This window comes from Camellia sinensis, chromosome 4, assembly GCF_055761805.1.
Source record: "Camellia sinensis isolate YWXY chromosome 4, ASM5576180v1, whole genome shotgun sequence".
In the NCBI taxonomy this organism is placed as follows: Eukaryota; Viridiplantae; Streptophyta; class Magnoliopsida; order Ericales; family Theaceae; genus Camellia; species Camellia sinensis.
Genome location: NC_138964.1, coordinates 144703671 through 144718943, shown reverse-complemented (window position 1 = coordinate 144718943; position 15273 = coordinate 144703671). Strand labels below are relative to the sequence as shown.

Below are 15273 nucleotides of genomic sequence, written 5' to 3'. Positions count from 1 at the left end.
TGAATGACCAACAATCGTATTGAATCATAACTTTTATGGGATTGCACCCCACTTAAATCCCATGTTCATGTGCATTTTTGTACCCATAATGTAATCCATCATTTTACTAATCACAAGCAAAATGCTGTCCATCAAAAAATTTACAAAAAATATCAGGAAAAAAAAAGCTGTTACGCTCAAAAGAAACAACATAGGATTCTACTGGGGAAGCCACTTCGATGATATATTTATGTATAACCTCCACAAACAAAAACTGAGTCGGGGAAGATGATTCCAACAAGTTTCAGATATGTTTTCTCCTGCCATGATCCCACCCCAAACCTGCATTTCCTTTGTTTCCGACTGCCTGTAATGGTTCCAACAAACCCTTTGAACTGCTTCCAAGTGCCTCCCCCTGGTGCCCACAATGGGAAAAACATTAGGAGAGCTCTGTTACAGCTAGGGAAGAAGATCGTTCGTTGAGCAAGAACAGTTCTTAGAAGAAATGACTGTATCTCAAATACTCAAGAAATGAATTAAGTGAATTACAACTTCTCAATGCAAAGTCATCTCCTTATCCTAATTATAACAGAGGTTACAATTTGTTACAACTATAGTAACTAACCAACTAACAAACAAATTCTCACTAACACTACTTCATCCAATCAAACATCATCCTATTATCTAATTAATTACGGTTAGAAATCTCTAACACCAAATCAGAAATGGTTAAACACAAAAGTTTAAGTGGTTCATCCCAAACTAGGGCTACATCCACAACTGTTGCAGTTTTCACTACGATTAGAAACGTTACAAGAGATTACGCCTCCCCTCAACTATACATATATTCATAGAAATTAGAGCAACAGATCACAAATGCAAAAATACTGAAAATAACCTTACTCCGCAGTCGCGTGGTTAGTGTTCGGTATCAAGATTCACACTAAGTTCAGCTTAGCTGAATACAATAATTGGCTGGCCTCTATAAAACTTTACAATTGTTACCAACTTATTGCCACTGTTACATGTCCGAGTTGCTTGCTTATTGTGACTTTCGTTTATTAGTGTTCCGTAGAATTTCAAAGATCAATGTTAAAATATTTACTTCATTTTGACTTGTAAACTTTCAAAACAATAAACATGTTTTAAAAAGGGGATCCATACAGGCTACGATGCCAAACCCTCGTTCAGTTTACAAGTTTTAGAAGATTTGAATGGTCAATATCAAGCCATCAAATAATGCAAATCAGAAAAAGTATTAAGATTTGCTCCAAACTACCAACATATGAAGGCATAATTACCCACCATTTTTATTTTATTTTATTATTTTATTTTTTTATGGAGAAAATCCGCCTCCCTGTCTTTGATTGCATCTAAAATAAATTTTGAGAAACTGCATGTATGTATTTGAAAGATTTTTACCTCCTTCCAGCCCATGTTTTCTAAAATTCTTCTGGCATAACTACCAGCACCAAATGACATGTTCAAGGCTTCACCTGCAGCTTCCTCTGGAGAAACAGAAGATGATGGTTCACAATCATTGATATCTACTGATTTCTTTTGTCCCGGGCCCACACCAAAACCACCGTGCAAGGCTCTTCTCTCAGCAGCTCTATCCCTGTATGCACGAACTCCATGCTACAAGAAACAATTACAAGGCAATATATAAAACAAATTAGAAAAAAGATGTAACAAACAGTACATAAAGCACATATGGAATAAAAATAAAATCTGGCTCATCCAGATGATCGCTCAGATTTAAACCTTTAAAGAATTAACAAAAAGTTAACCGTCTAGTTGTAATTTCATAATATGCTTTATTGTATACCATTCTGTGTGAAGAGCTCAGTCTAACCTAAACCAGCAACATTGCTCAAACTTGTTTACTCTAGGCTCCAGAACTCAACTGAATTAAGATTTTACTAAGTTTTACGCTCCATTTGTTTGGACAGAAAACATTTTCTAACGAGAAACATTTTCTACAAAAAGGTTCCGTACAAAATATTTTTCTATGTTTGGAGGTGGTGGCGGTGGGATGAAGGTGGAGGTGGAGGTGGTAGCATGGTGATGGTGGAGGTGAGAGTGACAGCGGTAGTGTGGTGACATTGGTAAAACTTTAGTCCAGAAAACATTTTCCGCACAAATAGGCTTGTTTTTTGTTGATCATGAAAAATGTTTTCTGTTTTTGTTTTTCATTGTACTAAACGCCAAAAAAAATGGAAAGCATTTTTCAAAAAATATTTTCCACCCAAACAAACGGAGCATTAAAGTTGTTTACTCTAGGCTCCATCAAAAGAAGAAAACAAAGAGGAAAACAAAACTTAAAGCAAGATTTTTTGATGCAAAACAAATTTGATCGATGCAGTGCTATATCATATGTAAAGCAGCTTAGACCTATAATTCTCTCCTATATTTTTCTCTAATATTACTGTTTCATATGCCTAGATAAATAAGACTATGCACAAGAAGGTACAGTTTCAGCTTGCCAAGCTTCTATGCTGCAGAACTTACATTATTAGATGCACAGAGTTGACCTGGCAATGAAGGCAAATCCTTGTGAACGGGGGCACCCTTTATCATCTTCGCTTCACAGTTTCCACCCGATCCGGGTGGGGCTTGGATTTTCCCATCAATTGACAATTCTGGGAAGCCCCAATCTTTAGTTGGGTTGGAGGAATCATAAGTTGACAAGGAGGCCAAGTATTTTGCACTAGGACTCCTCAACTTATACACCTGCCCTGAAAAAAGCAAATTTAAGTCATATCAATTATAGTCATTAACACCAAATTAGGGGAGAGAAGTGAAACAGTGCAAATTGAGAAAAATCAAAATGACTTAAAATTTAAAAATAGAAGTCACAGTAGAACATGTTAGGGGGAAAAAAATTATTATATCAAGAGCACTCAAAAACGCAACCAGATTCTTGTCTAAAAAGCTTCAAAGAGATTAGCAGGGATCCAAAATTTCCCCAAAAGAATCTATTTGGTGCAACACCAAGATGGATGATTAAATTTTTTACCATTTTGCTTCACAATGTAATTCCAGCAGAGAATCCTATGTAGTTCAGGAGTATTATCTTTTAGAATCACCTTGATTTTTGGCACACCATGTGATAGCAGCAAAATGATGGGTCTTCACCAAAAATGATGCTTGATTTAAGGAACTCAATTCAGTTGACATTTACTGGATAATTCTTTAATCCTTTATAGTTCCATTTGGTTGTAACAAGGGAAAGAAATAATTGACATATTACACACCAATAATCACAAAGAAACAGTTGTCAGCATATTTTGCCGACAACAAAATGGACTATTTAGAAAAAATAGAAAAAATCACCTTGAATTAAGTGCATAACCATCAACTTTGTTGTCAAATGAAATAGAGGCAAATAGCAAACCTGACGTAACTCGTACCAGGTCAAGATGCACTTCACATATTGGAGCAGTTTTCAGCAGACCACCACCCGAAGGCATTGAAGGGTGAAGCCTAGCGGATTGTCTCACCAATCGGCCTACCAGCCTGGCAACCTGATTTTTTCCATCCTTTCTTGTTCTTGTGACCATTGACCAATCCCATAAATCTATCACTTTGAAATCTGGGACTGACTCTTCACCAGAACGAATGACTTGACCATACTGAGCACGCCAGTTTTCTTCATCCCAAGAAGCACCTGTGGGGTGGGGAGAAGCTAAGACACATCAACTCAAACACTGTGCAACTACTATGTTAACCACATTCAACAGATGCTAACTATACACTCGAGAAAAGAAGGAAAAAAAAAAAAACAGACACAAGGATGGCAACAAGAAAAAAATGAAACAAAAACAAGATTGTAAACCATCATAGGTTCATAAAGCAAAGCAAAGGGTCCTTATTCCCTATAAGTTTCTTATCAATACAATTCTGAAGTATGTAGCTCTTTAAAAGGAGAATTGGGCAGTAGGGTGGAGAGTTGAGGGTGAGTAGGCTGGTCATGGAGCCCTCTGGAATGTATGGTGGTCGCTGAGATGGTGCTATGGAGATGGTTTAGCTGAGAAAGGAGTTGGTCTTAGAGAGAGAGAGAGAGAGAGAGAGAGCAGTAGTGGAAGTCTGGAGGCAATGAACCAGGTCCTCCAATCTACCTACAGAGGGGTTAGGCTATGAAGCTGGCTCAACCTAAATGTGCAGAAGGCACATAGACGAGCAGGTAAAGGGACAAGTGGCTACCTCTGATTGGCCTGGCAACTTATTAGTTGAAAGCTAAAGGAGCTGTGCTACTCATGGATGATGTCAGGAGACATATCATCATAGTGCATGTTTAGATGTACAAGCCAAGAGACAGTAAGACAACTGTGAACCCAAATCAGTGAACTATAATATGATTATCATATTAAAGAGTAATATCTAAGTGATATAGACCTTCATCTGAGATACTTTCACTTGAATCATTTACTCCATGATCTTCATCTGGTATCCATTCACCTTCTTCTAATTCATGAGTATCATTGTTTCCTACACGTTGACAGAACAGACATTTAAGTTCTCTCCAAATGTAGTAGTCTCTACCCAAATCATACATAAATATGTTGACAAACCTTCAACTGACAGACCTAAGTTATCCCTTTGATCAGTTTCCATGGGCATCATCACATCATGAACAACATCAGTTGCTTGGTTGGAATAACCCGATAAATAAAGATCAATAAGTGTATCTTCTAACCTGACAAAAATTATTTATATTTGTTAGGACCGGATATTTGAAGCAACTCAAGGGTCAAAACTGAAGAGAACGAACAGGTAAAGTAGCATACCATTCTGATGGTGGAGGTGGACATTCAGACTCAGTCATTTGACTGCTGTTGCACTCGATGCAGACTGTTAATAATGCAGCATAAATAGATTAATTAACAAAAATATCAGCTGATCAAGCCACTGCATTAAGGCCCCAAAACAATGCATGTACAAGCGTTTAAATACACACACACACGCACACATATATGATTATCATATTATAGGATACCCCAATGATTATAGCTATAAATCTGCCATTTTATGATATTATCGACAGGATACACAATTCTACGAAACAGAATGCAGTGGTAACAGTAGATGTGGTGTTAACAATAGGTGGTGACAAGTAGCAGCAGCCTTACAGGGCGGTGATGGCAATGGTGCAATGTGGCAGAACACAAAGTAAGAACTGCATGCACAATACCTGTACGAAAAGTAAACCAAAAAGTAGATTTCAATCAGCCACCTATCAACTTCTAAAGATTTTATATTTTCTGTCTCAAAGCTGTAGATGAAATGGACAGTCAATATGTGGTCTGCTCTGGTTGAGAAATTTCAAGCTTCAAGCACTATCTTGTAGACACCCCATTTTGATTGGCTATAATACTTAGGTATGACGCCAAATCACCAGCCTATGATTACATTTTTGTTTATTTGTTGTGGTTGCGCAAAGGTGATTGGATGATGGTAATAGGTAGGATTTGGAAAGTCCCCAAAGACCCTTATTTTTTTTAATTAATGTGGGAATTTTCCTTTAGAAATTATGGACCTATTTTCAAACATATGGAACTTTCGCTTTTCAAAAGTTAAGTAAATTCAATCTCTTTGGATAAATCCTTGGGTGGACTCACTAGGGGGTTGCCACTCAAATCTTAAGATGTTATTGCTTAAGGTTGAATTCACCTTTTAAAGCATATGTGTGATTCCTCTATGGATGAGATTCTATCCCACTATCTAGATCAAATCATCTTTATTTTATGTGATAAATTGTCATTCATACATTAAGGCCGAATAAATCTAATGAAACAAACTAACAATGTTGAGTAGAGGCCGACCTTATGGCCGGATAAGATGGGTGCCTCACACCTAACTTTGCATCCTAGCCACATGATTCCTCTGGATTTTTTTTTTTTTTGGGGGGGGGGGGGGGGGGGGGGGGGGGCGGGTGGGTGACCCACAAACTTTACAAATCCCATCAAGTCAAACCCATCATAGCACATGTTTAAAGTGTGACCCAAGGTGTAGCCTCTATGGAGTTGGCAAACTTATTCTAGAAGAAATGGTGATTTCTCACATGGTTATCAACTTGGACATGGCAATACTACGATTGTATACTCATAGCAATAAATGTGTCCTATCTTACCTGTAGGGGGATCATCAGCAACAGTTCCTAGTTTATCTGCTTCAGATTCACCTGTTTGAAATAATGAGTAATCCACATCTTTATGAGAATGTAAATGTGCATCAGGGTCATCTTGAATGGAATTATTAGGAATGCTGTTTACACCCTGATACGTTTCAGATTGATCACCCTGAAATGATGTAACAAAAGAACTTAAAATAACAAACTTAAATAATGAAAAGTCAACAGCATCAGATAACAGTGCATTAATTGTAACCACATTGTCTGAAATACAGTCAAAATAAGGCAATGATACCTGGTCAGACCCCAACAGCACATAGTTCCCATTTTCAAATTTGTAATAGAGACCGTCTCTACTACTGTAATACCAGCCCGCAATGGGATCATGATAAAATCCACTACTGCAGCATATTCAGACAGAATAATGTCATGAAATTATTAATAACAAAATTACAATAAATATGTAATAAGCTGAGTGAGGTGCTAGTCAACTTAGGTGGTGAAATCTTTTGGTATTGTTACAATGAATTGGGCTTTAATTTCACTGGCATCCAGGTAAGGGGAAGAAGTTACACTGATGTGTAGCCAAGTACATGTACATGTACATGTACATATAAACCATACACATAAGTAGCACTGCTTCATGCAATCATAAAAGCTCGGGATGCCAAGCTTGAGAAACACAAGTTCAAGTACGAGAGCAACCACATTGTGCAAATGATGCCATAGGTTAGGTCTATCTCCAGTCTTATCCCTCATAGAACTTTTGATTAATGGGGACCAACACTAGGTAATGTAAAATATGTTATACACAAAGCAACCCAAGTAGTATGAGATTGAAATTTCTCATCATACTAGATACATAACATGGAAAGTAAAAACTAGATTAGTTTTTTAAGGTACACACACCACTTAGCTACTCCAAAAAAAAAAAAAAAAAAAAAAAAAGGGGCAATGCATTTAAAAGATTATTCAGAGAGGATTGAGACCCTCATTTTGAGACTTGTAGACAATGTGAAAACATAAGCCTGCTGAATTTACTCATAGAATTCATTTTCTTACGTCATTTGACAGTTTGACTACTCCAATAACAAATGGTATCTATGAATTACTTATAGTGTAAGTTGTGTTACATGGACTCTTCTATTTCCCCCATAATACCCGTGTCCATTGGATATGACATGGGTAAGGGTGTGGCTAAGAAGCACGGATAGGGATACGAATGCGGATACGGACATAGACACAGACACGGATGCGGATGTGGATGTGGATTCGAGACATGGCAATTTTAAAAAAATAGGAACACGGACACGATAGAGACACGGCAATAAAATATGTTTTCATATATTTTTATTTGATATTTAGATAAATATTACATCTACAAACAATTATTATAAAAAACTAACTCTAATTCTATTTTATTTAAAAAAAATATATTTTTAAATTAATACTTACAATTTATATCTTTTTTTATGAATGATTTATTAAGTATTTAAATCTAAGAAAAAAAAAATTCAACATTTATCAAAAACACTAAATAAAATGGGAGAAAAGACAACTTGGCATGTCCCTAGTGTGTCCCCGAAATGTCCCGGTGTGTCCCTTGAAAATAAATTAATTAAATAAAGGGACATGCCATGTGGTGTGTCCCATACGTGTCCGCGAAGTGTCCGTGTGTCCGACACGGACACGGCACTTATTTTGAAGTGTCGGTGCTTCATAGGGGCGTGAAATATGTGTCCGACACTTGTACCTAATTTAGACACTTTGATCCTTTAATTTGTTACAATATATGAGACGAAGAAACTCACATTTGCTAATAAAGCAATATTTTTAGTCTCTCAAATTAATTAGATATAGAAATTTTATATTTTTTCTTGAATCCTATTCAACATCAAGTATATTTTTATATAATTTACAACATTTCATCTAAAAATATTATATAATATGCAATATATATGTGTATATGACGTGTCTCCGTACCCATATCCAATTTTGGATACGTATCTCAAGATCCTAAGATTTAAATTTATGAAGGTCTAACGCTTGGATACACACCCACACCGGACACTCGTACTCAAGTCCATGTAGCATAGCCATTAAGTAAACTGCAAACAAAATGCAAGAGTTCATTGGAGGTACCCATCCCCCTAAAGTGCTTGCTTTCATTGCACATCTAGGACCAAGCTGTGCTTTATTTTTCTATGAATTTCTTGACAACCCCCATGTATGATGCCCATCAGAGGCAGAAAATTCAATTAGTACCTCCATATTTCATAGTATGTATAAAATGCATAATGAAATGAACCTATAATTTTATGAAAATCACTTACTAATATCCTCTATATCATAAACATTTCTCATTGTATAATGAGATGATCAAATTCTACTTAATAGCATCATCGAGTCAATTTAATTTATACAAGAGATCCATGTCACTTCTTTATCTTTTTTAAAATTTTAAAAATCAAAGCAATATGTATGCTTTTTATTTACTAGATTAGGTCAACTAATGGTGGTATAATCGATTATAGCTCAAAATTTTAGAAAAGAATGAAAAAATGACTTGTTAGATTTATTTAATTTTCTCCTTCTGTAATATTATTTTCACAACGCTTATGTAAGAAATTATCTTTGATTATTCATGTTCCAAAACTAACTCAGTGTTTCTTATTTTATTTTATGCACACACATAGTAACCCCCTATATTCGGTTTGTAAAAAGAGGTTTCAGGCTCGATTCTCACACTGTTTAATTAAACCCCTCCGACTTCAAACCTATAAGGGCATACAGAGCTTTAAAATAAGGAATTGTTTTCGAATACACATTACAATCCAACCTTTTTGAGCATGAACAATGGCAGCTCAAATCTTTTCGATTGATTAGTGCCTCTACACTTGTCATTGTAGCTTCTTCACAACCACAAAGCATTGAAAAGCTCATGGATACATATATTACGAATCGATTTTGTTGTTTAGCGAATCATCATAGAACAATTAGGAATTATAAATAACGAAAAACATGAGGGGGTAACGTGAATTATGCTAAGGAAATTAGGGATTGTAAAAACCCTAATTTGTGTAAACAAAAGAGGAAAATTAGAATGTAAGTATTGAAGTGTATTGATATTGAATTAGAAAGACAAACCTGGCATCGTAGAATAGCTGAGATTTGTCATCCCATTGAAAGGAGCTTCCATTTCTCTGCGATTCCTCAGAATCGGCTTCACTTGTTCCGGCCATTTCACTCATCCACCCTCTGTGTACGTATGTAGTACGTCTGCCATATATTTTTATATATTTTTAATTCCTTAAAAATTTAAAAAGTATATTTATATATATATATATACATTAGTGTATGCATATGTCTAAAGGTACAGTATAAATTAATTTAACTAATGTTACGAACCGAGCCGAGCCGAGCTTTGCTGAACTCGAGCTCGGCTTGATAAGGAGTTGGGCTCGAGCTCGGCTCGGCTCGGCTCGTTAATTTTAATGAAACTTGAGCTCGGCTCGGCTCGATAATTTTTTTTAATATTATTTAAATATAAATATTTAAATAAAAATATTATTTATATTATTTAATATATAAAAAATGAATTTATATTATTATTTATATATATATTTATATTTTTTTAATATATAAATAATATATTTATTATATAATTTAAATAAAAATAAACGAGCCGAGCTTGTGCGAGCTCGAGCTCGGCTCGTTTATTTAAATGAGCCTAATATTCGAGCTCGAGCTCGACTCGTTTACTAAACGAGCCGAGCCGAACTTGTTCATGAACAGCTCGGTTCATTTGCAGCCCTAGGTATAAATAATGATACTGAAAAAAAATATATTGAAATATTTTTCTTCTTAGAGAACTTGTAATAATTTTGCTTGTATTACACGCTTTACAAAACTCAAATAAAATAACAACTCACCCCAACCTAAATGTAAATTAAGAAACAAAAGCCAAACATTCATTGAGTGAGAAAGATGCAGTTATGATGGCATGACTTTAATAAATTTGAGAACTAAAAGCCAAACACAATCTTACTTATGAAGATGGCGGTTCACTCTTTAGGAACTCATTCTGTTTGAGCATTCATGAAAATGAGGTCTGATACAACTATTCTTATATTGTTGGTATAGTAAAAATGTGTAGGCATTCAACGAAAAAAAAAAAAAAGAAACTGAAATATGTCTAAGCTAGATGTTGCAAGCATTCTATCATTATATCATAGACAAACTAGTTTTCTAATCATTATACTAACCTAACACATTGGTTAAATCATACCTACTGTTTTCAACGTGTTTGATGGAGGTTAGTTTTGAAATTCAAACCCCAATTGCAACACTAATTAATTCAAAAACAAACATAGCTATCAGCCATACCTACTGTAATTAACAGTCGAGTTCGAAGGGTTGGGAAGGAGAAGATGAGATAAACACGTAATCAACATAATAACCCCAATTTCTGAGAATCCCAACTGAACAAACAATGAAAAATACAATTGAAAATTCACAACAACCATTGAATCAAAATGGTACAAAGAAAGCTACCAAACATTTGGGATACAATGGGAAGCTTTTCCCTCATAGCAAAATTAAGAAAGTTCATCAGTAATTACCAAAATAATATGCAAAAAACTTTGAAAAACAAACAATTAGTCACAGATTCAGCTCATTTCAGTATATACCCAGAAAGCATACTAAAGCAGAAGCACCACAATCTTCGTTCAAATAGAACAATTTTTATAAATTCAATCATCATAACATAAATCAATCAAACTCAAATGAATTCACACACATATATGTAGACACATTAAAAAAACACTACAGATAGTTCAGTAAAAGTAAATCAAAGCCCCTCGCATTAAAAAATTAATAAATAAAAAAATAAAAAAACCTTTTTTTTTTCTTTCCCCTTTTGGGAAATCCAAATGGCCAGAAACTGAAGAACAAACCGAGTGCAAATCAGTCAATCAAACCAAATTAAACTCAAAAGTTCCAACAAAACCCATGTTGAGAAGAAGTCATATGAAATTGTGGTTTAGAAGATAGATATAAAATGGGTACTTGGAATGGACGCATTTGATGGAGAAATCAAAAATCGAAATAAAACGCTTTACCTTAAATTCTATATCTATATCTCTCTATCTGTTTGCTTAAACAAGAAGTGAAGAAAAAGCTAACAGAAAATGAGAGACTATGAAGATAAACAAAACAAACCCACTTTTTTTTTTTTTTTTGCTTTCACTTTGTATATCTTTTTAGTTTAGAGAGATTGTGCAAGCAACATCTTTAACATCTTTGCAGTGTTTTGGGGTGTTACAAAGCATGAGATGAGGTTATTGAGATTAATTCAGATAAGTAAGTATAAAAATAAATAATAAAGAAATTAATATTGAATTGCAAAGAAATTGTGAAATTGCATTATGGAAAATACAATTGTGGTGCTTTGGTGTTTCATAAAGCTAAAGTTTTGTCAACATTTGGGGTAAGCAGTTCAGATTATTCAGAATTAGATTCCTTTATTTTTGTATCATTTTCTGAGCAACCAAACAAACCACTAAGAAGTCAGGCAGTGACTTGAAGAAAAAACAAAAAAGGTTTCTAACAAATTGCTATCAAAATGGTAGGTAAACCTAAACCCAGAAGAGGTGTTCAAATGTTTTTTTTTTTTTTTTCACACCTTTTGTGGATAACAAAACAGAGCAAAAAGAGAAGGAAAAAGAAATCACCTTGGTGAGAATCATTTAGTTCCCGCTCTAGAGTCGAAAATTTCTGTTTGGTAACTGGTAAAAACAATGCGGTCAACAAAGAAAGATGAGCGAGCAATTTCAGCTAAATCAAAAAACTGCAATAAGAGGAAACATGTGGCTAGCAAATAGATAAATAAAGCAAAAAAAGGAACTTAAACTAAAAAATTTAAGGAAAGAAGAATTCAAGCACATAAAGAAATCAATATGTTTGCAACATTCATAGGAAAATATTACTTCACAAGACAATAAAGAAACTGCAATGTTAGCAAACAGATAAATAAAGCAAAAAAAGGAACTTCAAGATGAAGAAACTGCAATGCCTTTATAATTAGGCTCTTGCTCTCAACATTATCATACCAAAAGGTTAAGGAAGAAACTGCAATGCCTTTAATAGGGGAGAAAAAAAAAATTACAACAGGATAATGGCAATTTGTGAGAAAAACATAAAGGGAAAAAAAAAAAGGCATTGCAATGTTAGCAAACAAATAGATAAAGCAAAAAAAGGAACTTCAAGATGAAGAAACTGTAATGCCTTTATAATTAGGCGCGTGCTCTCAACATCATCATACCAAAAGATTAAGGAAGAAATTGTAATGCCTTTAATTGAAAAAAAATTAACTGAAAAAAAAAATTGCAACAGGAACCACTGCAATCAGATTTGATGCTCAAAAGCAACACTATAAAATGATCATTCTATTTAATCAAAAACATAATCATTATACTATTTTTTGAATCAGAACATCTATACCAAGAAAAAGGCAAACAACCATTGTTCAGCTTTGGTGACCCACCATGAAACAAACTCAAAAACATCACCAGCCAAGTGATAATTATATTTTGATAACCACCATTAAGAAATCATTATACTATTTACCTCAATCTATTAAAAACAGAATCATTATACTATTTTTTGAATCAGAACATCTATACCAAGAAAATGACATAGGCAAACAACTATTGTTGAGCTTTGGTGACCCACCATGAAACAAAATAAAAAACATCTATCTAAGTTCACAGAATTTTTGGTCTTAGATAGAGAGATACACTTTTGGATTTCAACTAAAATGTATTAGATTGATTCAAAAAATTGGAGTCCAACCTAAATGACCCGTAAACAAAACCCTAAAATAATTCTGAAGCGAGTGAAACATAGTATACCAAAAACTGAAACAATTTCGAAGTAGGGAAAAAGACAGCAACAATTAGCAATCTTACCTTGCGAGTCGAGTTTTAAATCAACGAAAGGGAGGGTTGCGAGTGCGAGTTCGATTATCAGAACCTTGAAGCCACGGAAACAATTGCGAGCCGAGTTCAAGAGGCAGAAATTGAGGAGTGGAGAGCAGCATCGGGAGTGAGAGAAGAGAAAGGGTTCGATTATCAGAACCTTGAAGCCACAAAAACAATTAAAAAATAACCCGACAGAGAGAGAATTGGACAGATAAAAATTGAGGACTGAAACATACCTTGCGAGCCAAGTTCAAGAGGCAAAAATCAAGGACTGGAGAGCAGCGTCGGGAGCGAGTGAAGAGGGAGGGTAGGAAAGAAAAAGAACATAGAGAGAGGGGGGAAGAGAGAGAGAGATAAAGAAAGAATGAAGAGGAGTGAGAATAGAGAGAGAGAAATAGATAAAGAGGGAATGAAGAGGAGACGTAGGTAGGTGGAAGGCTGAGGGAGAGATATGTTTGGGTGGGAAAAAGTTGATCTTAACCGTTAGATATTGATTAGGAATCATCTCAGTTATTCAAATGAAATGTATCTCTGATACATTCTGATACATTTTCAAAACCGTTCTACTTTATTATATAGATATATATATATATATATTAAAAAGTATATTTATATTTTATTTTTTTTATTTTTTATTATAAAAAGTTAAAAAGTATATATATTTAAATCATTTCAAACAACTTCTTATTTACAATTAGTATTTCTTCCATGTCAAAATATTAGTCCATTATTCTATTTTCAGTATCTAAGATTATTAGTTTATTTTCAAAAATTAAGGATTAAAATAATATGAATTTCTTATTTTGTCATTCTCTTAAATTCATTAACAATACAAATATTCTCCAAAAAAAAAAAAAAAAATTCCTATCAAAGGATAATTTTAGAAAGTTAATAGTTTTAAAATATAATAATTGTACTACTAAAAAAAATTAGATTACATGTATAGCGGACATTCTATCCAATGAAATTGGAAAATTTTTAATATTAAGAAGGGTTGAGATCATAATTTCAAGTATGAAAGAAAAAATAAAATGAATACATAATAAATTATTATCTTACTAATTTAATTGAATAATTAATCCTACGCTAATTTAATCAAATAAAACTTATATTTCTATTATGGGTAAATTATACTAACCTCCTATGAAGTTTAGGATTTGTTTTAAAATATGGATTTGAGTAGAGATTTAAAAAGAAAAAGAGAAAAAGTAAGAGAAATATTAATGAAATATAACTATATTTTATTTACATTTTACATATTTTTCCCTTTGCATTTCTAAATCTCTATCCAAATAATGCTCCAAACATAGCTTTGAAGATGTTGGGGTATATCTCCTTATTGGAGTTTGAGACCTAATTAGTTTAGTAACAAATAGAATTTTGACAAAAACAAAATCAAGATTTAACAATATATAAATACAGTTCCGATTCCTAACTCGAAATTTGGAGGCTCGAATTTGGCTCGACACCAAAACGACGTCGTTTTGGTGTTTTTTTATTTTTTATTTTTTTTCTTTTTTCCCTTCTCTCTGGTCTGAAACTGAGACGAAGAAGAAGAAGAAGAAAGAAGAGGAGGGGAGGGGAGAGAAAGAGATCAACCCAAATCAAAAACAGCTTTTTCTTCATCAAACTCGAGTTCATCTTCATATCCAAACCCAAGTAAAAAAAATATATGTTTGTTTATATGGCAGATTTGTTAGGATCAAAGGCACCCAGAGAATTATCTCACACACACAGAGAACACAATATTTACGTGGTTCGGCCCAATGCCTACATCCACAGACAGAAATGAGAATTATCACTAAAATGGAGCAAAAATACAATTACAGAGGAGGAGATGAAACTCACTCAACTCACAGCTCTCACTCTCCAATTTCTGATAATACAAACCTCTCCTCACTCATCTCAATTTATAACCAAGAGAGGAGGAGTAGGTGAAGTGCTAGCCATAATTGGCCAAAGTAGTGCCACCCTCACTATCTTCCTTTAGTGAGTTGGTGTAGCCCTCCACCACCTTCTTTTACAACATGGTGCTACCTACACTATGTGAATGGTGGGCTCATTACCATGTGGGTAGTGGATGGAGCCAACAATTCTCCCCCTCCACGCCCACATGGACAACTGACTTCTCAGCTTGGATTGCCAAGACACAGCTCCCCCTGATTGGATGCCCTGTAC

The 15273-nt window shown here is 34.3% G+C and overlaps 1 protein-coding gene across 4 annotated transcripts; it reads right to left on the bottom strand.

Moving 5' to 3' along the window:
• Nucleotides 1–11973, bottom strand: LOC114277467 (D111/G-patch domain-containing protein). Of its 4 annotated transcripts, none has more exons than XM_082866365.1 (11): nucleotides 11848–11973; nucleotides 9260–9391; nucleotides 6408–6513; nucleotides 6113–6281; nucleotides 4770–4833; nucleotides 4569–4678; nucleotides 4378–4470; nucleotides 3393–3649; nucleotides 2491–2712; nucleotides 1402–1617; nucleotides 1–394 (listed from the first exon to the last, which is right to left on the bottom strand). In XM_082866365.1, exons 2-11 carry the CDS (start codon nucleotides 9361–9363, stop codon nucleotides 284–286), a joined length of 1452 nt encoding a protein of 483 aa, XP_082722491.1. In that variant the 5' UTR covers nucleotides 9364–9391; nucleotides 11848–11973; the 3' UTR covers nucleotides 1–283. The 4 variants fall into 4 exon arrangements, with proteins under 4 accessions (XP_082722491.1, XP_082722490.1, XP_082722489.1 ...); XM_082866364.1 differs by having other exon boundaries at nucleotides 4554–4678; nucleotides 11848–11972; XM_082866363.1 differs by having other exon boundaries at nucleotides 2491–2717; nucleotides 3377–3649; nucleotides 11848–11970.
• Nucleotides 11974–15273: the final 3300 nt, after the last annotated feature.

Coding starts and splice junctions, on each gene's coding strand:
- LOC114277467 (XM_082866362.1), bottom strand. CDS start 9,363: ATGAGTGAAATGGCCGGAACAAGTGAAGCCGATTCTGAGGAATCGCAG. Junction 4,679..4,769: donor CCACCTCCACCATCAGAATG/GTATGCTACTTT, acceptor AATTTTTGTCAG/GTTAGAAGATACACTTATTG. Junction 3,650..4,377: donor TGAAAGTATCTCAGATGAAG/GTCTATATCACT, acceptor CCCACCCCACAG/GTGCTTCTTGGGATGAAGAA.